Source organism: Chrysemys picta, chromosome 12 (genome assembly GCF_011386835.1).
Source record: "Chrysemys picta bellii isolate R12L10 chromosome 12, ASM1138683v2, whole genome shotgun sequence".
NCBI classification, from domain to species: Eukaryota; Metazoa; Chordata; order Testudines; family Emydidae; genus Chrysemys; species Chrysemys picta.
In genome coordinates this window covers 19,685,332-19,711,201 of record NC_088802.1, presented here as the reverse complement: position 1 = coordinate 19,711,201, position 25,870 = coordinate 19,685,332, and the positions used below count along the sequence as shown (strand labels likewise).

At 44.2% G+C, this 25,870-nt stretch overlaps 1 protein-coding gene across 1 annotated transcript; it reads right to left on the bottom strand.

Moving 5' to 3' along the window:
- Positions 1–17,143: 17,143 nt before the first annotated feature.
- LOC135974517 (olfactory receptor 14A16-like) lies at positions 17,144–23,136 on the bottom strand. Its single transcript, XM_065562945.1, has 2 exons — positions 23,083–23,136; positions 17,144–18,067 (listed from the first exon to the last, which is right to left on the bottom strand). Exons 1-2 carry the CDS (start codon positions 23,134–23,136, stop codon positions 17,144–17,146), a joined length of 978 nt encoding a protein of 325 aa, XP_065419017.1.
- Between the last annotated feature and the right edge of the window lie 2,734 nt (positions 23,137–25,870).

Below are 25,870 nucleotides of genomic sequence, written 5' to 3'. Positions count from 1 at the left end.
TACCTGAGACTTTCTATGAAAATTTGATTAATTGATAACACAATTCTCCTTTGAAAACAATTTAAGCAGAAAATTTCTGACCACCCTTAATTGTAAACTGAGCTTTTAAGACTGGGGAATGCAAATATTGTCCAATAATACAATAATTTCAAACCCGTACACTCTCTTGAATCTCTTCTTATTTCTGTTTCAAAGGGGTAGCTGCCAGATGGTAAAACTGAGTAAGCAACAAAGCTGATAGCCCACAGAATTTGTTTTGTACCAACTAGTGCCTTTAAATTCAGGATGAGAGTTGAACCAAGCAGCCAAAACCATATCTGGTGTGCAACACTGCTGCCAGATTCAGTAGATCTTGATGTTGTTCATAAAGAGAGGCTTGGTTCAGTTGCAGCGGTGCTCAGCCGGGTTTATTGTCAGCAAAGCACGGTACTAGCGCCCTGTCCAACAGGTCACAGGGGCACAAACACATGTATGCCCATGACAAGGTAAAGGCTCAGTCAACATAACAGGATCCTGTGCCCTTGGCCGATTCAAAGATGCCCCACCATGACTTCTCCTTTAATACATTGATAGAAACAAATTTCATATTACATTCTAGATGTTGTTAGTTACCAGCCCTACACCTAGTACCTGCTGGATCAAACAAAACATCCTCATCCATTATCCTGTCCTCCCCTCCTTATCTGACAAGGGGTCAGTGTGCTCCTGTATCACCTCTTGGGAATTTGTTTACAAAGTTATTTGAGAAATCTGGGTGTTCTTGTTCCATCCTCTCCGATCAGGAATGTGCTCACTTGGTTAGTCAATACCTGGTGTGTTACTATTCTGCCAAGGTCAGGCCTAGTTTGGTTTGCAGCCTTTGGTTCACACTGTTAGTTATGCCTAGGGCCAGGGCCAGCTCCAGGCACCAGCATACCAAGCAGGTGCCTGGGGCGGCCAATGAAGAGGGGGGCGGCACATCCGGTCGTTCAGCGGCAATTCAGCAGCAAGGGTGTCACTGCCTCTCGGAGCGAAGGACCTGCCGCTGAATTGCCGCCGTAGAATGAAGCAGTGGTAGAGCTGCCGCCGCTTGCGATTGCAGCTTTTTTAATTTTTTATTTTATTTTGCTGCTTGGGGCGGCAAAAATGCTGGAGCCGGCCCTGTCTAGGGCTCCAGCAAGGCCTCTACTTACGGCAGCTGAACCCTGGCCATTGCCCTTTTCTTTCCCTTCACAAGCATAACATGATGTACTCAGGAAGAAAATGTCCAACCAAATCACCATGACTGAGTTCCTTCTCCTGGGATTCTCTGACATTTGGGAGCTGCAAATTTTGCATTTCATGCTGTTTCTAGGGATTTACCCGGCAGCCCTGACTGGGAATCTTCTCATCATCACAGGCATAGCTCTCAACCACCGTCTTCACACACCCATCCACACTGGAAACACATTTACAATAATCTTCCGTGGAGACAATGAGATGGAGCAGTTCTTCTGTGAAATCCCCCAGCTCCTCAAACTTGCTTCTTATGACTCATATCTCAGTGAAACTGGGGCTATTGCCTTTAGCTTGTACTTTGCCTTAAACTGCTTTGTCTTTAAAATTGTGTCATATGTTTTGATCTTCAAAACAGTGCTGAGAGTCCCCTCTGAGCAGGTCTGGCATAAAGCCTTCTCCACCTGCCTTTCTCACCTCATTGTGGTCTCTGTGTTTGTTTGCACTGCTAGTTTTGCCTATATTAAACCCACCTCCAGCTCAATCTCATGTCTGGATCTCGTGGTGCCAGTTTTTTATGCCCTGGTGCCTCCCATGATCAATCTGATCATTTATAGCATGAGGAACAAGGATATCAAATCTGACCTGTGGAAAATGATTGGGTTACGGCTATTCTCCAAAAAATAAAATGGCCAACTTTCTCCCATTACCATCGTCTCATTCTGTGTTTCTTTATAAATATAATCAACTCTTGACATTATTTTCTCCAGGAGAACATAACGTGCAATCTGTTTTGGCACACTGAGGTATTTACACTGGTAAATATCTAGAAAAAACTCCACTCAGATCAATGGAGTAATTACAGATTTACACCAATATAAATATCCTGTCTTCACACAGTGGCCAATGTCATATGCTTCACAGAGAATGAACAGAACAGGGCAATTATTGAGTGACCCATCCTGTGTTGTCCAATTCCAGCATCTGGCAATCAGAGGCTTAGGGACATCCAGGGCATAGGGTTGCATCCCTGACTCTCTTGGTTAATAGCCATTAATGGACCTATCCTCCATGAACTTATCATGTCTAGCTATCCATCCATACCCATCCATACCCCTCTATCTATTGATCGATTGATCTGTCTGAGGCTTATGTACTGCCACCCATCACCATGGTATCAGAGCACTTTCCATATAAAATCAGTTACCATATCAAAGTCACATATTGCGTCTCTGGCTCTTCTCCTTATTTCAGGATGGGGAGTAAAAATTCTGCCCCCTCCACGGCCCCGAGGCCAGAGGAGCTCTCTGCCCCCACTACCGAACCAAGGCCGGAAGAGCTGTCAGCATCCGCCATGGTCATGGGCTCAAGGTGTCAGCCGCTGCCCCCGGTGTCAGGGCTCTTTTACTATAATGAATCCCTGGCTTTAACGAATAAATGGCTTGGATCCCCAGGGGTTCATTCTGATGAGGATGTACTGTATTTTGTCGGTTGGTTGATTTGTTTCTTTGTTCTAGATGTTTTTGTTGGGTGGGTGTTTGGGAGGGCGAGGTATGTTTGATTAGATGGGAGTATCCATTTGATGTCATCAAGTAGTGGGTACTACCAGATCAGGCCCCGGACGGAACATGTGCCTATCTTCCCCTGGTTTGTTGTTCCTAGCAGAGACAGGGGCCTCCCTGACTGGACTTAGGCATCTCTCTCTGAGCTAGCACACACTCCTCTCCTCGGCATCTCCCAGCGGCTAGCTCAGGCGCCTCCCCTCCTAGTGTGCTGGAATTTGTGACTCACATTCTTAGGTGTCTGTCTCTCCCTATCTGTTGTTTAGGGAACCCGGGGGCCTGACGTAGGCTGTTTCTGACCCTATTGTTGTCCCAGTGATTTTCTAGGTGCCTAAACTTTAGGTGTTGCCGCACTGCGAATCACGACACCTGGGCCTCTTTATGGATCCAGGCCCCAGGGGTATTTTAGCACCTAGTAGGTTTTTCAAAAGCAACTAGGCATCTACATCCCACTGAAATCTGTTCTCAGTGGTAGCAGATGACAGAAGAAGGAGTGATGGTCTCAAGTTGCAGTGGGGGAGGTTAGGTTGGATATTAGGAAAACCTTTTTCTCTAGGAGGTTGGTGAAGCAATGGAATGGGTTGCTGAAGCACTGGAATGTCATATGTAAGACACAGGAGGTAATTGTCCAGCTCTACTTGGCACTGTTGAGGCCTCAGCTGGAGTATTGTGTCCTGTTCTGGGTGCCACTCTTTAAGAAAGATGTGGACAGATTGGCGAGAGTTCAGAGGAGACCAACAAAAATGATCAAAGGTTTAGAAAACCTGACCTGTAAGGAACAGTGAAAAAAAAAAACAGCATGCAGAGGAATGGGGTTTGATCTGGAAAAGAGGACCAGCAACTCAAATCTGTAGCACAATACAAGAAAATTTCTTTAAAATACTGTTTGAATGATACCTCGCACAGGCAGGTTAAATATATATGTATATATATATGCAGACTAAATGTTAGAGAAATTGTGGTGAAAGAGGAGATTTGATGCATGTTAGAATATTGGAAGCAGTCTGTAACTAAATGACCCAATTCTTGGCTATTTATTATCTAATAACCTTCTGGTGATCCTCCTGGGGCTTACTTGTGGAAATGGTCGCACAACAGGAAATGAAAAATTAACCTCTGATCTGCTAGTAACTGCTCAGTTATTAGTAACCTCTCAATTGGAAATGAAACATAGTCTAAACATTGAGGAATAGTTCAAAACAATATGGGAGGTTGGTTATGGAAAAAATTAACACAAAAATTATGTAATAGAAAAATAGACAGAGGACAAATAGATCCTTAGATATTTGGTTACCTCTTATTCAGTGCTCAAAGTATATTCTCCTGCAAAAATATCCCAGCACACCTGTCCAATTGCTTTGCATATGAACACATCCAGCATAGGAAATGGCCCTGGGGTTCATGAGGGAGTTGGCCATGGACTTGGGGACGATGACAGAGATGGAGCAAAGATCTATGATGGAGAGATTCATCAGGAAGAAGTACATGTGGGTGTGAAGCTGGTGGTTGAAGGCTATGGCCATGAAGATAAGAAGATTCCCCATCAGGGCTGCCAGATAAATCACTAGAAACACCACAAAGTGCAAAATCTGCAGCTCCCGAACATCAGAGAATCCCAGATGTCCAACCGAACCCATCAGTCACGGTGGTTCGGTTGGACATCTTCTTTCTCATGACTTTGTGTGATGGTTGCAGAGAGAGGGACAAGAGCAAGGGCCAGGATTAGATCAGTAAAATAACTTTCCTTTTGTGAAAACCACGTTAATTTCCTGGGGTCAGACCCTTAGCTTGTGAAGATTGGTGTAATATGGGAATGAGGAGGGGGAAAACAGTCTCATTGACTCGAATGGCTTTACTCCTGATTTACACTGGGGTGAGAGAAAGTAGAATCAGCTCAGTGGACTTCAGTGCAGTTACTCCTAATTTGTACCAGGGTGATGGAGAGAAGAATTTGGAATAATTGCTTTTGAAGAATTTGTATACCTCTGTCACCCAGAGGTGCGCGAACTCTGTATAATATTGTATAAATGTTACTATCCTCAGTTTACCAAGGGGAATCAGGGGTCTGGCTGGCCAGATTCTGCTGTCAGGGGCACTGCTGTGAATGTGGGTTAATTTCACTGCATGCCATGGAATTACTCCCCATTTATACTGCTCTAAATTGGAGCAGCATTTCGCCTGCCGGTGACCAAACCTCAACCATAATTACACAGTAAACTTGAGTGATGAATACAGCTCAGGACTCCTGATGCTTCGTCCCCTGTTCTAGCCAGATTTGCACGCTTGCTGCGAGAGAAAGACGTTCTGGATCCCTTCCTGCTTTTCTAACTACTCAACTAAACTTCCCCCCAGAGCTTCGAAGAAAACACAGGAATCCTGATTCTCAGTTCACCCCTGCTGTAACCCACTAAAATCAACACCTGTCCCGGAGCTGGAAATACAGTCCAGGAGTTCTGGCTCTACCCACCTCTTATTCAGTGCTCAAATTATATTCACCTGCAAAAAAATCCCAGATCACCTGTCCAATTGCTTTGCATATGAACATTTGATAGACAAAACCTGTTCTGTTAAATATGTGAATACAGAAATTTCACTCAATTTAATAAAATCACCAGAAATGACGAAGGAGTTCTAATGATCCTCACTCTGTACTTTGGTAACAACCTGTTAAATAGAAAGATTTGGTGACTATATTCCCATATGATGTCTCTTTAAACCAAAGTTCACTATTGTAATGATTGTTTTGTTTCTGATATTTACATGGCAAGGATTTGTAAACTTGTTAAAACTTCCTAAATAAACAGTTAAAAAAAAACTGGGCATATTGATCAAGCTGCCAGAGAAAAGTTCAGCTCCTAGTTTAGACTGATATAAATTACATTAAATCCACTGACACTAGAGTAGATTCAGTGGAAATAATCAGGATTTATATGAGTGTGTGAGAAGAATTAAGCCCATTCTTAAAATGGACCACAAAATTTGCGCTGGTCAGAGGTTAAAAAAGTGGCATTGTCAGTTGAAGTGTAAAATAATTGACCTTTTTGGAATGAAACGTTTTGATTTTCCAGTACAAAACAACTTTTCATTTAACTTTTTCCTTAATTTTACTTTAAAACATGGTCAACATTGAAACAAAATGTTTAGATTTTGTTTAAAATGGAACCTGATACAAAATTGTGTTTGACTTGTTGATTCACCTGGTAACTTTTATTGGGTTCAATTGTTGCTATTTAAACACACAGGCAAACACTCACACAAACACCCATGCAGTATCTTTCATAGACTGATGCACACACACACCATGATGCTCACTCACACTTCACACAAGCAGCCACACGTACACTATCCAACATGCAAACACTCACTGTAACACAGCAGCCTAAATGCACCAAACACACTCTTTCCCCCAGCACAAAAACAATCATAGACACACACTCACTGGCTCTCACACACAAACACAACACAGTTATGTCCCATATATTTCACTGGTCCCAGTTTAGATGGTATACTCTATATAGTGGTGTTACGAAACAAGGAACCAGATCTGAGTTTGGCAATGAGAACAAAACACTTTGTGGGCCAAGACATCAGTTCCCACATTTAGGAATATGAGCTCGGAATTGACAATGCACATAGTGGAGGGGGTGTCTACAAACCCCTCCCACAACCAGTTCCTATCACTGAAATGGAAACATGGGAACCCATCAGAAATCTGCTGGCTTCTTGGTGCTGAGGCACTTGCATGATCTATCTCTTTATTCCCATAAATAATCTGTTGTCCCACTGTCTTGAATCTTCTGTCTGAACTATATCCATCACTGTAACATTTGATGAATGTGTAGGGCTGCTGCCAATTCTCCCACATGAGAGTATTTATTTATATTGCCCCCAGAACTCACCCAATATTATTATTACCTATCTTTGGTGAAAAAGTGGCAGCTCTGCAAAATCTGCACAGGGTCTGCCGTCTCCTAGAGTGACGCCAAAGCAGTGTGGTGGCTTATTTTTCTTACCACCTTTGAGGTGCTTTTGTGAATGAGAGGAATAGTCACACCTTGTATTGGCTCCAGGTCTGTATTTCTGGGTATCATTTTTGCCTTTCTCCAAGGTACGTGAGAGAAGACAATTGGGTTTGGAATATCTGCAGCTGATGTATTGATCTATGGTTATAAATTGCTGAACAAGTCTATTTAGGAGCCAAATTTTGAGTTGCTTATAAGTGTTTAATCAAGCAAGACTCTGGTTGGGCCAGACTGGGATCTCAGTAACACCAGAATAAAGCTGAAGTCATTGGTGTTATTTTGGCTTCACCCCTGAGATCAGAATTTCCTCCACTATGAGTTTTGCCTGAATAAAGACAGAATAAAAACTGTCCACCCAATTGTACCAGTTTTGCAGTGATGTAACCCCACTGAAATCAGTGGAGTTATGGTGGCATAAATCTGGTATAATGGAGAGGACAATATAGCTCAAGGACTTCAAGATTTTTTTTTAAAAACACTCTTTATTATTTCTTGTTCACATGCACCATTTGAATGAGAATTATGCACAATGCAGACCGCTGCTTTAATCTTTTAGGAAAACTAAACTAATAGTTCATTGTTATGGTCTTGTCTTGCCTATGCAATCCTCTTTCCATTGCTACCTCTATAAGTAGTCTTGGAAGGATTAGATTTTTATCAGTAAATATTGGCTAATGTTGATTTCACCATACACACAAAGCTAGCGAAAAAATATTTCCTTCAACAATCAACATTTTCAGTGAGGCAAAGTAAGAAAAATGCTGCTTGAGAAATTATGAGTGTTTGATTTAAGGTTATTGACTTTCTATATCTTCACGTCATGTGGAAACATTGTGCTTTCACAGTCCTCAAGTTTTAATTTTTGAAACTCAACATGTACTGTCATTAAATAACTATTGTCTGATCCCTCCATAATTTCCTGCAACTGTGAAAATTTAAACTGATAAAAATAAAAAAATGTTTAATTATAAACATCAATATTATCAGTCAAAATTATATATATATAAATTAAATACTGCTAAGCCTAAGTATAAAATAGTATTGTCTATGGTCAGGAGTCCTATTTGCATTTTCTTTTGAAAAGTAGTATCTAAAGTTGTTGTTTTTTAAGGAATAAATGTAAGCCCTAGCTCAGCCCTCTTCTGCTGGGGAAAAACTTTCTTCTCATCTCCAGCCTAAATTTACTCATGGCCAGCTTATCCGCATTAGTTCCTGTGCCAGTATTCTCCTTTAGCATCAATAGCTCTTCTCTCTCCCTGGTGTTTATCCCCCTGATCTATTTAAAGAGAGCGACCACATCCCCTCTCAGCCGACTTTTTGCTCGGCTAAACAAGACAAATTCTTTTAGGCAACATCTACATTACAAGCTAGGGCTGTGATTCCGCAGCTCACGTGCATGCGCTTGTGCTAGATGGATGAGTATATATCACAGTGCAGCTGCAGTAGCATGGGCGGCACTATAGCTTTGTCATGCCACGTACAAGGTTGTCTGAACCTCGGGGCCACCTACTCAGCGTGGCTGCCCATGCTAGCATGGCTATACAGGATTTATACTTGTGCTAGCTCTCATCGGGCCATCTCAAGGACATGGACCAGAGCTGGGAATCACTCCCCTGGTTCATAGTGTAGAAGTAGCCTCACTTTCCTCTCGTAAAATAGCTCTCCATTGTCGCAATAGGAGGACCATAGTTCCTAAGGTTGTAGGGTTTGGATTGTAATTGGTTCCATATTTACATGGCATTTTATCAAGCCTCATCTGGGACCAGATCCTCAGATGGTGGAAATGGACACTGCTCGACTGTAAGGGAGGTGTGGCAATTTACACAGGTGTCACAATGCAGTTCACAACTGGTGAGATTGTTACAGTTGAGGAACGGTCTCTCCTGACATTTCCCTTGTCCTTACCCCTCCCAAGGCAGCACATGATGTACTGAGAAAGAAAATGTCCAACCGAACCACCGTGACTGAGTTCTTTCTTCTTCTTGGATTCTCCGATTTTTGGGGGCTGCATATTTTACACTTTATCCTGTTTCTAGGGATTTACCTGGAATCTCTGACAGGGAATCTCCTTGTTATCATCACCCATAGATATGACCAATGATTCCTAACACTGGAGGCTTGAATTCATTGCAAGCTGGGAAAAATTCCACAAAGACCAGCACAGTAAGTTTGCCATTTCAATTAAATATTAATATACAGGGCAAATTTAAGAACATAAACTTGAATTAAGGTTGGAACTCTTTAAGACTTTTGCTATCAAGTCAATCAACCATCTAGAGCCTATCAGCATTTTGTTTGTAAAAAAAAATAGGTTTTTCATAGACTTCCCAAAAATCTCAATTTTTTCATGTTTTGATAAGTGAGAAACAAACATTTTCAGCAAAAAATTGCAGAAAACTGATTTTTTTTCTCCCTAGATCCACCCCAAAAACATGAGTTTTCAGTTCCCCTGTGTATATATATATGAAGTATCCGTGAAATATATTTGAGGATACCTGAGAGTTTCTATGAAAATTTGATTAATTGAAAACACAATTTTCCTTTGAAAACAATTTAAGTAGGAAATTTCTGACCACGCCTAATTGGAAACTGAGCTTTAAGAAAGACTGGGGAATGCAAATATTGTCCAATAATACGATAATTTCAAACCCATACATTCTATTACATCTCTTCTTATTTGCAGCCTTTGGTTCATACTGTTAGTTATGCCTAGGGCTCCTGCAAGGCCTATGCTTTAGTGATTGTAACCGAACCCTGGTCATTGCCCTTGTCCTTCCCTTCGCAGCCATCACATGATGTACAGAGCAAGAAAATGTCCAACCAAATCACCATGACTGAGTTCCTTCTCTTCTGACATTCGGGAGCTGCAGATTTTGCATTTCATAGTGTTTCTAGGGATTTACCTGGCAGCCCTGACTGGGAATCTTCTCATCATCACAGCCATAGCCCTTGACCATCATCCTCACACACCCATGTATTTCTTCCTAATGAATCTATCCATCCTAGACCTTGGCTCCATCGCCATTGTCGACCCCAGTCCACGGCCAATTCCCTCATGAGCACCAGGGCCATTTCATTATACAGATTGCGTCATCCAAGTCTTTCCCTTCCTTTTTTTCGCTACAGCAGAGCTTTCTTTAATAATCATCATGGCGTATGACTGGTATACATTTCCATCTGCCAACCACTGCAGTACGAGTCAATAATGAACAGGAGAGCTTGTGTCAAAATGGCAGCCAGTATCTGGATCAGTGAGGTTCTCAATTCTGCACTGCACACTTGGAACACATTTGTAATAATCTTCTGTGGAGACAATGAGATGAATCAGTTCTTCTGTGAAATCCCCCAGCTCCTCAAATTTGCTTGGTATGACTCATATCTCAGTGAAACTGGGGCTATTGCCTTTAGCGTGTACTTTGCCTTAAACTGCTTTATTTTATAATTATGTCTTATGTTCTGATCTTCAAAATACTGTTGAGAATCCCCACTGAGCAGGGCCGGCATAAAACCTTCTCCACCTGCATCCTTCACCTCATTGTGGTCTCCGTGTTTGTTTGCACTGCTAGTTTTGCCTATATTAAACCCACCTCGATCTAAATCACAACTCTAGATCTCATGGTGGCTGTTTCGTATTCCGTGGTGCCTCCCATGATGAATCCGATAATTTTTTGCATGAAGAACAAGGATATCAGTGCTGCCATGTGGGAAATGATTAGGTCAAGGCTATTATCCAAAAAATAAAATGGCCATATTTCTCCCATGACCATCATCTCATTCTGTGTTTCTTTATAAATATAATCACCTCTTGACATTATTTTCTCCATGAAAACTTAACGTTCAATCTGTTTATCCACATTGAGGTATTTACACTGGTAAATATCTAGAAAAACTCCACTCAAGTCAATGGAGTTATTATACATTTACACCTATATAAATATCCTGTATTCACACAGTGGCCAATGTCACATACCTCTGAGAGAATGAACAGAACAGGACAATTATTGAGTGACCCATCCTGTGTTGTTCAATTCCAGCATCTGGCAGTCAGAGGCTTAGGGAATCGCAGAGCATAGGGTTGCATCCCTGACCCTCTTGGTTAATAGCCATTGATGGATCTCTCCTCCATGAACTTACATGTCTATCTATCCCTCCATCCCCATACATACCCCTCCATCTATTGATCGATTGATTCGTCTGAGGCTTTTGTACTGTCACCCATCACCATGGTATCAGAGCACTTTCCACATAAAATCAGTTACCATATCAAATTCACACATGGGGTCTCTGTCTCTTCTCCTTTTTCCAGAGTGGGGAGTAAAAATTCTGCCCCTGCTACAGCCGTGAGGCCAGAGGACCTCTCTGCCCCTAGTATTGACCCAGGGCCGGAAGACCTGTCAGCCTCCGCCATGGCCATGGGGTTCAAGGTGTCAGCCGCTGCCCCGGTGGCAGGGCTCTTTTTCTATAATGAACCCCTGGGTTTAATGAACAAATGGCTTGGATCTCCAGGGGTTCGTTATAGCAAGGATGTACTGTATTTTGTTGGTTGATTGATTTGTTTCTTTGTTCCAGATGATTTTGGTGAGTGGGGGTTTGGGAGAGCGAGGTATGTTTGATTAGATCGGAGTATCCATTTGATGTCATCAAGTTCCGGGTACTACCAGATCAGGCCCCGGACCGAGCATGCACCTATCTTCCCTTAGTTCGTGGTTCGCTAGCAGAGACAAGGGCCTCCCTGACTGGACTTAGGCATATCTCTCTGAGCTAGCACACACTCCTCTCCTCGGCATCTCCCATCGGCTAGCTTAGGTGCCTCCACTCCTAGCATGCTGGATTTTGTGACTCCCATTCTTAGGTGTCTGTCTCTCCCTATCCGTCATATAGGAGCCCGGGTCCTGACTCAGGCTGTGTGTGATTCTGTTGTTGCCCCAGTGATTTTCTAGGTGCCTAACTGTTAGTTGTTGCCTCACTGTGGGTAACCATGTCTGGGCCTCTTTATGGATCTAGGCCCCATGGGGTATTTAGGCATCTAGAGGGTTTTTCAAAAGCAACTAGGCAGCTAATTCCCACTGAAACCAATACGTTTTGGACACCAAGAGGCTTTATAAAAACCTCCCAGGCAGCTAAACACCTTTGAATACCAGGCCTTAGGTGATGAAGTGCTGGTGTTTATATTGGGCAATGATACCGTGGTGTGCAGCTATGGGTCCATTGACTTATGAACTTTGATATCCACCAGACATCCTAGAATCACAGAAATACTGGTCTGGGTGGGACTGGAAGCAAAGGGAAATTGGGTGCCTGGCTCTTTGAAAATCCCATCCTAAATTCCCGGAAAGAATAGTCCTCCCCTTTGAAGAACATTCCCATATCTCTGCTAATTCTGCGGCTGGCGCCAGCCCACCTAATAGAAAAAAATGTCTTTTGTAGGTATATTATAGAATCACAGAACCATAGAAATGTTAGGATGAAAAAGACCTTGAGAAGCTGAAGTAGGACCTAGTAAATCTAAACCAGCACTGACAGTTGCTTGTCCAACCTGTTTTTCAAAAAATCACCAATGATGGGTATTCCACAAGCTCCCTTGGCAGCCTATTCCATTGATGGGACCTATGGTCCAAAAGCCTAGGGACCTTTAAAATTCTAAACTAAAGCCTGTTTTCAGTTTCTTGTTTCTTTGGTCCTTAATTGAGAACCCTGGAGAACTAAATCCTTCTTTTCACCTACAAAGCAAGTGAAATTCTCCAAGACAGTGTGTCTGACACCTAACCAAGAGGTGCCATGTCTAGGGAGAAGACAGGAGGTTGGTCTAAGACCAGAGCTGTGATTTTCTAAGAGGCCTAAGTAGTTAAACACAAGTTCCCAAGGACTCCTTTAAGTCCATTAGGCCCTGGTTGAAAGAATTGGGTTTGTTTAGTTTGGAAAAGAGAAGAGTGAGAGGAGACATGATAGCAGTTTTCAGGTATCTAAAAGCGTGTCATAAGGAGGAGGGAGAAAACTTGTTCACCTTAGCCTCTAAGGATAGAACAAGAACAATGGGTTTAAACTGCAGCAAGGGAGGTCTAGGTTGGACAATAGGAAAAAGTTCCTAACTGTCAGGGTGGTTAAACACTGGAATAAATGGCCTAGGGAGGTTGTGGAATCTCCATCTCTGGAGATATTTAAGAGTAGGTTAGATAAATGTCTATCAGGGATGGTCTAGACAGTATTTGGTCCTGCCATGTGGGCAGGGGACTGGACTCGATGACCTCTTCCAGTCCTAGAATCTATGAATCTATGAATGAATCTACTCAAGATGCTGGAATTGGACAACACAGGATGGGTCACTCAATAATTGTCCTGTTCTGTTCATTCTCTCTGAAGAATCTGACATTGACCACTGTGTGAAGACAGGATATTTATATAGGTGTAAATTTATAGTAACTCCATTGACCTGAGTGCAGTTTTTCTAGATATTTACCAGTGTAAATACCTCAGTATGCATAAACGTATTGATTGCACATTATGTTCTCATGGAGACAATAATGTCAAGAGTTGATTATATTTATAAAGAAACACAGAATGAGATGATGGTCATGGGAGAAAGATGGCCCTTTTATTTTTTGGAGAATAGCCTTGACCCAATCGTATCTACTCAGTGCCTTTGGGATAGAATGCAGGAGATCCAGTTTGTTGGAACTTATTCCTGGTAGAGGAGATTTCTAGGAAGCTGCACAGAAGCTCTATGGGAGTGGTGAGCATGGTGGGTAGCTGGACATTCATTTTGTTTTAAGCTGGATAATCCCCTTTCTGTGTGGTTTGTCCCCTGTCTGGTACTGAGACAAAACCAGACATGGTTTTGTCCAGTATCACGGATGAGGGACGCATGCAAGGTCACACTGGCAGTTAGGACCATGGGGTAGGGGCGGGGCCACAGCTTTCCCAGAAGTACCACAATGTCCGGTGTGGCATTGCTTTCTAGAAATAATAAACCCCATACTGCTTTATGGAAATATGCTTATGAGTGTAAATGTGACATGACTGGAATATGTTTTATGTTAGAGGTGCCATTTAACCTATCTCTGCAAGGGTTGAGATCTACTGGATATATTCATCCTATTTACATGCATATATCTTTTTTTATTCGAAGTTATGATACCTGAAAGAAACTGACCAAAGGACAGTAACCACAGGGGTGTGAGTAATTGCTGGACCCAGACTAGAAGGAGGCTTGTCTGTAAAAGAAGCTTACTGGAACATCTCTGAGGGTGAGATTTCATCTGGAATCACTTTCTTGCTGTATTAGGCATAGGCTTGCGTGTTTTATTTTATTATTCTTGGTAATTCATTTTGTTGTGTCTGTTATTACTTGGAACCACTTAAATCCTACTCTTTGTATTTAATAAAATCACTTTTGACTTATTAATTAACCCAAAGAATGTATTAATACCTGGGGGGAGGGGCAAACAGCTGTGCATATCTATCTATCAACGTTATAGAGGGTGACCAATTTATGAATTTATCCTTTATAAACTTTATATAGAGTTGTAGTGAGGCAGTGTGGCTCCCTGCCACCCCAGAGAGGGAAGAGCCCATCCGGAGGCCAGAGTAGGCGTAGCTAGGGAGCACAGAGCCCACACCTCAGAGGGTCAGGTGGCAACCCGAAAGTATAAAGGTTCGCTCTCAGAGCTCTGTAAGGCCCGAGCCATCGGAGGGGCCAGATACCTCCAGCCCAGCTCGTGACTGGGAAAACTCTGCGGCCCAAGGAAGGCAACAGGAGTGGCGGGACCTGCCCTGCGCCTGCTACCCGGAGGAGTTGCTGGACCTGCCCTACGCTCCCTATCCAGAGGAACCTATGGTGCTGGACCCCGCAGAGGACAACACTCTGACCAAGGTACTACCCGAGGGGGAGTCTGGAAGTAGCCCAGGGGCAGGCGACCCTAGTCTGGCTGCAGCAGTGCCAGAGCCCATGTCAGTGTATTGCGGCCAGGATCCCCACTGATCATGCAGCGGGTCTTCTCCCGCTGCTAGGGTCCTGGGCTGGGACGCAGTGGAGTGGGAGGGCCTGCATCCCCCCTGCCACCCAACTCGTGGGTGGCAGTCTCCCCCTCTCCCAGGCCTGAGGAGGCTTGGGCCTAGTGCTATTGTTTGTACTGGTACTGCTCAGCCCTGCTTGAGGGCCTGAGCTCCTAACTCAGCATTATTGCCCAGCCCTGACCTAGAGCCTGGGCCTCCTATTATTTGTACTGTTGTTGCTCAGCCCTGCCTAAGGGCCTCAGCTCTGACTCTGCATTGCCCTGCCCTGACCTAGTTCCTGGGCCTACTATTGATTGTACTGCTCCTGCTCAGCCCTGTCTGACGGTCTGAGCCCCTGACCCATTGTTGCCCGCCGTGACTCGGGCCTGGGCTTACATTGTTTATTTCAGTTACCGCAAGGGCTGCCGAGCAAGACCCCCGCGGACAGACTAATTCCCCAAACAATAACTGTCTGTAGTGAGCCGGTGTGGCTCCCCACCGCCCCGGAGAGGGTCAAGACCCGGTTAACCCTTGTACAAGGGTAAAACTGATTTATTTGGGGTTTGGACCCCATTCGGAGTAGGGTACCTGAGTGTTGGAGACAGGAACACTTCTTAAGCTGTTTTCTGATAAGCCTGCAGCTTTTGGCAGATGTGGTTCAGGCCTGGGTCTGTGTTTGTACCAGGCTAGCATGTCGGGCTCAAACCAGGCAAGCCACTAAAGTCCCAAGCTGGCAGGGAAGACAGGCTCAGAAGTAGTCCAGTCACAACAGGTGGCAGTTCCCAAGGGGCTTTCTGTAATCCAACCCGTCAGATCCGGTATTCCGGGAATGCCTCAGTGGCCAACCTAGTTGAGAGAAGAGCTGGGAAACATTTTTCTAAGATATTGTCAGACTATTTAACTCATCTAAAAACATAGCAGCATTTGTAACGAACAAGTTGTGGAAACCATTTCCCAATTACAAGTTACTTTGACCAGCTCTACCAACCTTAGCTGAGAGCAACATACACACCCCTGCCCATGCCATGCATCTTTGGTCTCCAGGGTGCAGAGGGACTAGGAATGGGCATGTCTGAGATGATCCAGGAATAAACCTGATAATAGGAGAGACCGAGGGGCAACAGTGCCTGAGGCCCCCTTAATGGCAAGGAAATGATTGAGATACACCCAGAAAATTCGCTTCTGAGGAAAGTGACCACCCACAATGTCCCTGTCAATCTGACCAGGGGGGAAATTCCTTCCTGACCCCCACATGATGACCCTAAGCATGTGGGCAAGAACCAGCCAGCAAAGAACCAGAGAAAGAGAGAATGGCTTGGTGTAATCTCAGAGCCCTGGCACATCCCGCCCAATGTCCCATCTCCAGCCCGGGTTGCCCAATGCTTCAGAGATTTTAAAAAAAACCCTCCCAGAATACGCTGGGTCAATGGGAGGAATCCCTTCCTGACCCTTGCCAGGGGCCAGATGAAACCCTGAAGCATGAGCTTTTAGGAACTTAAGACATACGATGCAAGTGAGCCCCAGGGCTCCTGAGCCCTTCCCGCCACCAGCACAAGCAGCCTTGTTATACAGTCCCACTCAGACATTTGTCCATCTCTCTTCAAACTAATTCAGTCATTTTTCCCCCCACAACTCCTATTGGGAGGATGCTCGAGAACCTCGCCCTGCTGGTGGTTAGAAACGTCCCTGTAATTTCTAGCCAGTCTCTCCATCTCCCACATGCCCGAATGTACATGTGAGCTAACACAGTCTGGCCTCTTGTCCCCCGCCTAGTGGTTAGGCCATGAATGGTGGTTTATAAGACAATGGGCCCAGTCCCCAGCCGGTGGCAATGGATATACAGCTCCATTGGAGGCAGTAGGTCAGCTCCACAGATGCTGCAATTTGATTTTGTGCCACCAAAGTCAGTTGAACTACACTGATGTGTTGAGGATCTACCCCAAATGTCTTCTCACCTACCCCATTCTTACACCAGTCTGACTCCTCTGGTTCCAATGAAGCCACTCCCTGACTTAGACACACAAGCAAGAAAACTCCCATCATTCTTTTCAGTGGCCATGGAACAGGCGCTAGTGGCCAAGCAGTGTAACGGGTATTGTTTTGGCACAGAATGAAAGTCTGATTGCTCTCATGCACACAATTTACACCCATTTACTCCACAACTGAACCAGATTTTCTACTGGTGTAAATCACACCAGCGGCAGTGACATCAGCGGAGTTAATCTAGATTTGCATTGGTACAACTAGGTCAAAATCAGACGTGTTTGTGTGCAATCTGTGTGGTTATGAAAATAACTGACATTAATGAATAGCTAAAGATACTACATAAGCAAACTTTAATTAGAGAAAGACAGAAAATTAATTCTTGATGAATTACCTACACCCAGTCAGTCTCCTCAGGGCAGCTTTGATCTCTTTGTTCCTCATGCTGTAGATAATTGGATTCACGATTGGTGGCAATACGGAATAAAGAACAGCCGCCACAAGATCCAGAGCAGATGGGGAGCTGGAGGTGGGTTTCAGGTAGGCAAAGGCCACAGTGCAAACAAACAAGGAGACCACAGTGAGGTGAGGAAGGCAGGTGGAGAAGGCTTTATGTCGTCCCTGCTCAGAGGGAATTCTGAGCACTGATTTGAAGAGCTTTACATAGGACACAATCATAAAAACAAAGCAGCCTAAGACTAAAAACACAGTAAATGCAAGAACCCTAACTTCCCTCAGATAGGAGTCAGAGCAGGTGAGCTTCAGTAGCTGGGGGATTTCACAGAAGCATTGATCCACCATGTTGCCTCCACAGAAGGTCAATGCAAACGTGTTCCCAGTGTGTAGTACAGAGTGGAGAATTCCACTGATCCAGGCACCAGCTGCCATTTGGACACAAGCTCTGCTGTTCATCATTGTGTCGTAGTGCAGTGGTTGGCAGATGGCAACATATCGGTCATACGCCATGACAATGAGAAGGGAAAAATCCGCTGTCACGAAGAAGGTGAGGAAAAAGACTTGGGCAAAACATCCAGCATAGGAAATGGACCTGGTGTTCATGAGGGAGTTGGCCATGGATTTGGGGACAGTGACAGAGATGGAGCCAACGTCTAAGATGGACAGATTCATCAGGAAGAAGTACATGGGGGTGTGAAGGTGGTGGTCGAAGGCGATGGCCATGAAGATAAGAAGATTCCCCATCAGGGCTGCCAAGTACACCACTAGAAACCCCACAAAGTGCCAAATCTGCAGCTCCCGAACATCAGAGAATCCCAGGAGAAGGAACTCGGTCACAGTGGTTCGGTTGGACGTTTTCTTTCTCAGGATATCGTGTGATGGTTGCAGAGGGAGGGACAAGAGCAAGGGCCAGGATTAGATCAGTGAAATAACTCTCCTTTTGTGAAAACCACCTTAATTTCCTTGTGTCAGACCCTTAACTTGTGAAGATTGATGTAATATGGGAATGAGGATGGGGAAAACAGTCCCACTGACTCCAATGGAGTTACTCCTGATTTACACTGGGGTGAGAGAAAGTAGAATCAGCTCAATGGACTCCAGTGCAGTGACTACTAATTTACACCAGGGTGATGGAGAGGAGAATTAGGAATAATTGCTTTTGAGGTATTTGTATATCTCTGCCACCCAAAGGTGGGCGAACTCTGTATAATGTTGTATAAATGTTACTATCCTCAGTTTACTGAGGGGAATCGGGTGTCTGGCTGGCCACATTCTGCTGTTAGGGGCATTGCTGTGAATGTGGGGTAATTTCACAGCATGCCATGGAATTACTCCCCATTTATACTGCCCTAAATGGGAGCAGTATCTCGCATGGAGGTGACCAAACCTCAACCATAATTACGCGGTAAACTCTAATCATGAATAGAGCTCAGCAGTCCTGATGCCCTGTCCCTTCTTCTAGACAGATTTCCATGCTCGCTGTAAGAGACAGATATTCCAGCTCCCCTCCTGCTTCTCTAATCACTCAACTAAACTCCCTCCCAGAGCTTATAAGGGATCCCAGGTGTGCTGACTCCCATTTCGCTCCCTGCTCTAACCAACTAAATCCAACACCTCTCCCGGAGCTGGAAATACAGGCCAAGAGTTCTGGCTTTACTCACTGGACTCAACTCCCTCCCACAGCTGGGAACAAAGTGAGGTATCATGACTCATAGTTCCCTCCTCTAGCGTGTACATTAGACTGCATCTCAGCCCCTATCCCAGTGACTCTCCATTGCCATCAGGAATGATTGCTGCGAGTGACAATGGAGAGTCATTGGGCCAGTGAACGCAAGTGAGAGTGATTCTCCAGCATGGTACTTGGGGCACTCACCTGGTGTCTGGTAGAGCCAAGTTCTGGTCCCTGATCCAATGACAATTTAATTATTGATACAAAGTGGAGCAGCTTCAAAAGGAGAGACTGAGACAGTCTCATTTCAGAACAGCCCATAGCATAGCGGCTCAGGAACCCTCCTGTAAATTGGGAATTCAAATCCCTTCTCTTCATCAGTCAGAGGGAGTCTGAGTTTGTCACTGGCCAGACGAGAGCCCTAACCACTCAGCTCTAAGTAATGAGGGGTGCCAGTCCCACAGTCTTTATGAGAGACAGAAATAGACCCCCCAATACTGGCTCCTCTACACACTGGACTGAATTTCCTCCCAGAGCCACATATAAAACTCAGGAGTCCTGGCTGTCATTCCTTGCTACTCTTACCCACTTAACCCCACTCCATTTCCAGAGCTGGGGATTGAATCCAGGCTCCTTGTCCCCACTACTGCTAACCCACTTGACTCAACTACCTTTGCCACAATCTAATAGACAGATGAAACAATAAACTGAGAACTAGACACAAACTGATGCTAGATAGATAGATAGATAGTTTGATAGATCTAACAACAAACTAACAAAGAGACACAAGTAAGAAAAGATACAGAGAGTGAGAGAGAAAAACAGAATGAACCCAAACTAACAGGTAGATAGAGAAGTATAAACAAACTAATATAGAGAGAAAAGTATAAACAGACAGATAAACAGAAATAACAAGAAACTAATGTATACAGAGAGAAAAGCAACAACGAGCTGATAGTGATTGTCAGAATTTTTGGACAATTTTAATGTAAACCCTCGATCCATTCTAAAAACTATGTGTGTCAAATTGATCAATTCCCCCACTCCCAATAGAAGGAAACTGAGTCACGAATATTCTGCCCCCTCTTTCCTAAGGTAAATGCTTTGGACTGCCTCAGTTTCCCTTGCCCAAATTGAGGTAAGAGTATAAATATGAAAAAAAAAATCTATTGGCACTTACAATTTCTTCCTTAAAATGCCACTCTGTAACTCACAAATATATTTCATAGCAAGAGCAAACTTACGGTGCCGGTGTGTGTGGAATCCTCCCAGACTGAGATGTCTTTTCTCCTCCATCTACAGACTGCAATTGGTTACCCCTCTCTCTCTGCCCCATGCACACCGCTCTATCGATCTATCTCTCTATCTAATGCCCTATCACTGTATTATGAGAGGCTGTTCCCCCCTCATACTGAGGCTGAGCTGCTGCAAATACAGTGAGATCTGTGCTCTCTGCAGATGAGCTGTGTGTCAAAAATGTTGGGGCTGCAGGAAGATGATTTATCCATGTCTGTTTCCTACGGGTTTGTCGGACTCACTCACTGGAGCCCTCAAGGGCCCAAAGGCAAGAATTAATTTTCTTGCCCTCTAGTTCCCTGGAGAGCTTTCAGAAACTAAAATAATCATAATTAAAACAAGGCAGCAGGGTCTTTCCCCTCCCACCCTTTGCCTGTCTTTCTACTGTAAGCTCTTTGGAGCGGAGACTGTGTCTTACATAATATAAAGGGCCTCTCATATCAGGTGCAACTATCAGATAATAAATTAATTATTAAAAAGCTAAGGGTCAAGGTGTCCTGAGATTTGATCCCAACTATTCCCCTGACTTTGTTCAGTCTCTTCACTGCTCCATTCCTCAGTTTGTCATCTGTCCAATGGGCATAATAGTTACTTGGAGGATAATTCATAATGAGTGGTGATGGTGGGGGGAAGTCGTTTTTGGTTTTATGAAAACCTGGAAATGGAAAACATTTTTGTATATTTTTTCAGGTTTCGGGGGGAAAGTTTTCAATATCAGAAATCTTTTCCCAAAACTAGAAAATATTTACCATATAGTGGCATTTTTACTAGAGACGTTTATTGAAAACCAAACACTTTTCAAATTCCAGTTTCATTTTTTTGCCCACCCCCCATCCAAAAGCAATATTATGGGATGTTACAAAACAATGACATTTCCCATAAAAATATAATTTTCATTTTTGACCAGCTTTAATAATGAGTAATTAAAAGTAAATTAAATGCATGTGAGTTGATGTGGGTGCAACATTCATTGCAATTTTATTTGACAGCATCTGCTTGTCATAGGAATTGTCTAACTAGGTAAGAGGTTTTGACTATCCAGTCCAGTATTCTGTCCCTGATAGTGGCCAGTACCACCTGATTCAGAGGAAAGTTTAAGAGGCCCCTTACAGGACAGTTCTTGAATAACCTGCCCATGGCGGAGTCTCATCATCAGCTTGTGAATGGTCTATGGTGTGAGGAAGGTGAGTTTCTATCCCTCATAGAGTTTTATCTACTCTAAAGTAACTGCATGCTCTCATTATCCAGATAGGCTGAAATATTCAAAGGAATATACTGGATTTGTGTGTCTAAATGCCATTGTCTTTTGACAGGACAGGAGTGCCCAGCTCCATTAATCCTCTTTGAATATCTCGCTTAGTTTATTATTAATTACTTATTTTGTAGATTCCATCACTGACAATTTTCAAATCAAGATTGGATGTTTTACTAAAGGATCTGCTCTAGGTATTATTTTGGGGATGTTCTGTGGGCTGGGTTATACAGGAGGTCAGACTAGACAGTCACTATTGTCCATTCTGGCCATGGAATCTGTTAATCTAATTTGATCTCCACCAAAAATAGGAACAACATTTTTCCAAAAATTGACAAAATGGTAGATTTTTTAAAAAAGATTCTAAATTTCTATGAATTAAAAAAAAAATTCTTTAAATAATGGTGTAGGAGGATTCTGATCCTCTCTTCTGCTTTTGACAAGTTTTATTCAAATTAATTCCGGGAGATTTTAGCTGAATTAGGCAACACCTCAGGGTAACACAACTCAACCTCTCTCATGGTGATGTAGGCTATTTTGTGTTCATGGAGGGGCCAAAATAACCAGTGATTGGATTTTCAAGGTTGCCTATAGATATTTGGCCACCAAAATTCCAATTAGTTTTAACGGGAATTGTTCATTCCAGGCCCCTAGGTGAAAAGCTCCACTCATAGTTTTACGATCAAAACCTGCAACACTTTTCTGGTGGCATTTTTAAGGCTATTATTCAATATTTTTATTAACGACTTGGATAACGGAGGAGATAATATGCTTATAAAACTTGCAGATGACACCAAGCTGGGAAGGATTGCAAACACTTTTGAGGACAGGATCAGAATTCGAAATGACCTTGACAAATTGGAGAATTGGTCTAAAATCAGCAAGAGGGAATTGATTAAAGACAAGTGCAAAGTTCTTCTCTTACCAAGGAAAAATCAAATGTTCAACTACAAAATGGGGAATCACTCGCTAGGTGGTGGCATTGCTGAAAAGGATCTCGGGGCTAGAATGGTTCACAAATTGAATATGAGTAAACAATGTGATGTTGTTGCGAAAAAGGTTAATACCATTTGGAGTGTATTAAAAATAATGTCGTATGTAAGACACGGAAGGTAATTGTCCCACTCTACTTGGCACTGGTGAGGCCTCAGCTGGAGTACTGTGTCTGGTTCTGGGTGCCACACTTTAAGAAAGATGTGGACAGATTGGAAAGAGTTCAGAAGAGACCAACAAAAATGATCAAAGGTTTAGAAAACCTGACCTATGAGGAACTGTGAAAAGCAGAGGAATGTGATTTGACTTGAAAAGAGGACCAGCAACCTCAGTCTGTAGCACAATAGAAGAAAATTTATTTAAAATACTGTTTGAATGGTACCTCACACAACCATGTTAAATATATATAATGGGATTCTCTGATGTTCGGTGGCTCCGTATTTTACACTTTGTGCTGTTTCTAGGGATTTACCTGGTATCCCTGACAGGGAATCTCCTACTTATCGTCCTTGCACTGCTTGACCATCACATTCACACCCCCATGTACTTCTTCCTGATAAATCTGTCTGTCTTAGACCTTGGATCTATCTCCCTCACTGTTCCCAAGTCCGTGGCAAACTCCCTGTTAAACACCATGTCAATTTCTTATGCTGGATGTGTTACCCAAGTCTTTCTCTTCATCTTCTTCACTGCGGTTGACTTTGCTATTCTCACCATCGTGGCCTATTACTCATACGTCGCCATCTGCCAACCACTGCACTGTGAGATGACAATGAACAGGAGAGCTTGTGTCCAAATGGCATCCAGTGCCTGGATCACTGGAATTCTTCTTTCTGTTCTGCACACTGGGAACACGTTTGCAATAACCTTCTGTGGCGGAAACATGGTGGGTCAGTTCTACTGTGAAATCCCCCAAATACTGAAGCTGGCCTGCTCTGACCTGACTAAATTCACTGAAGTCAGTGGAGTTACTCTAGGTTTACACCAGTGTAAATCAGATAAGAATCGATTGATCGATCTAACTATAAATGGCAAAAAAAAAAAAACCAAAGGATTTTGCGTTTTTAACACAGACTTAAGGTTGCCCAGTGATAGTTCAGACACAGTGTTCGAGCATAGGGCAAGCGCAGGTAGCGCCTGTCCATTGCAGTGACAAGGCAGAGCCTGAGTGGGGGTGTTACGGGTGTTGTGGGGCATCGCCCAAAGGGGGCAGAGTTAAGGTTATGTGGGCATTTCCATTACCTTATCTTACCTTAATTCTATATGTCATGGTTTTCTGAAGCTTGAGTTTTGCTAAACGGGACCTTCTGGATGGGCACGAGCTCTCACTGGAAGACCTTAACTCTGTTTCAGTGAAGTTTTTGGCTATTTAATTTTCTAGCTGTTTGAAGACAAAGAAAAATGTTAGTAGGAGTAAGTGGTCCTTGTGTCAGCTGTAGATAGCAATGGATATGGAGGACAAGAGAAGCAAAAGGCTCTTTTCAGAACCACCACGTTTTTCTGGACGGGAACTCTATTCTGTGCCTGTCTGGGTTCCCCTCACATCGACCCCCAGAACCTCTCCATAAGTGCAGCACAAAGTCGGATGCATCCATCTGCCACATTGGATGCTCAGAGAAGTGGCCTGTTAACCTTAATTAGCTCTTCTGAGCTGAGTGAATACCGTTCCAGGAGATGGTGCAGCCAGAATCAATAGCTCCGAGAGGTGTGAACTGTATCACTCGTACCAGTCACCCCAGGGCCAGCCGGGTCTTCATGGTGTTGTTGGTGCACCCTTTCCATGTGACTCTTCTCAGCTTCACACACCAAGAGGCCGCGCTTCCCTAGACCCGGCACACATGAAAAAGCGTTAAGGGAGACAGGTTAAGCCCCCCAGAAGGACAAGGACAAATCCCTCAAGATCACGTGAGGGGAGCAGGTAGTGTTGGACCCCCATAGATGGATTGGAAACCTCCAGATATTGGCACATACATGGGAGGGGAATGTGGGGCTTTCAGGTGCCCCTGTCCCCAATATTCCCCCAGGCTGCTGTCACTCACCCTCATGTTCCCCTTCCCAGTACCCTACCCCTCCCAATCTCCTAACCCCCAACCTGTCTCCTATCCCACCTCCTCATTTATCCTCCTCTCCATAATCACCCCTCCTCTCACTGCCCCCAAAACTCCTCTCTTCCTTTCCCACCAACTCTTCCGCCCCCAATCATCCCCCCTCCCAGTGAGCGTGTGTATGGGTTATTTATTTTCATTTCAAAAATAGTTTCGGCACCTTCTCAATATTCAGCTGTGCTCAAGAGATAGTTTCCCAAGATTAGATACCCTTCAACAGAGGCAGATCCCTCCTGTTTTTAGGCACAGATTTCTGCCCAGGGTTAGATTTTGACTCACAGGACCTAGGTTTCTTGGCCAGAACATTCTCCTTTCATCAGCTATGGGGCTGCAAGTCAGAAACAGTTTCCAACCATCTCCTCCTCTCGCCAGGCACATGCACAGTGCAATCCATTTGGCGTGACTCCAAGCACTTCAAAGGCTGACACGCCTAACTGAGAATTAAACACTGTGGCTAATAACGCTGTCACTTTATTTCCCCCTGAGTGTCAGTGGGTGGACTGCACTCTGCTGAGTTGGCCCTTGAGCTTTGGAGACCCTGCATGAGGATCTGAGCTCCGGTTTGATCTCTCGCAATGTACAATGAATCAGCACCAAAATGCACCAACTGTATGAAAAGTTAGAAATACTCCACTGCAGTCAATTGATTTCCCTCTCAGTCACCCTGGTGTAAATCAGGAGTAACCCCACTGGAGACAATGGGGCTGATTCCCCCATCACTCATCTCAGGGGTAGTCCATGGTGTTACACTGGAGTATGTCTGGTTTCAGGGAGAAGAGATTCAGGCCCTTTGACTCCAGCCTCTGATGCATCCTCCACCCCCTGAACGCTCTTACTCTAGTCCCCGGGTGTCTCCTTCCCTCTGCTACACACAATCCAGACCTGCAAACAACCCCCCTAGCACCTAATCCCCTTCCTCCCCTCTCACAACCCTCCACCTCACGGACGCTCTTGGTCCCTGTTTTTTGAGAGTCCCCCTCTGTGGCCCAGAGCCTATTCTCCACTCAGAGTTCCTGACTCAGCTTCCTCAGAGATTCCTGTTGAACCCCTTTTCCCACCACTCCCCTCTTCTGCTCAGCTCCACTCCAATGATATGGCCCCAGCCCCAGGGATCAGCTCACGACCTCTGCTTCCTCCTGTCAGAGTTCCAAACACCAGACATTCTCTCCTGATTCTGTCCTTTGGCCAGCCCTGGCCACCATTTCCTTCCCACATCACTCTCCTCCTTCCTGTGCCTGGCCCTCTCTAGAGCTGGGAGAGGCTTTCAGTCCCTCATCCCATTTAGTCCATCACCTCTCAGCCAAGCCTGCCTAAGGAGGGGAGCAGAGAGCGCCCATCTATGGAGT

What these genes read in the sequence shown, in the direction of transcription:
- LOC135974517 (XM_065562945.1), bottom strand. Translation starts at nt 23,136, where the DNA reads ATGGTGAGAATAGCAAAGTCAACCGCAGTGAAGAAGATGAAGAGAAAG. An exon ending in AGATGAAGAGAAAGACTTGG is followed by an intron (nt 18,068 to 23,082) that starts GTAACACATCCA and finishes ATCCTGAGAAAG; the next exon opens with AAAACGTCCAACCGAACCAC.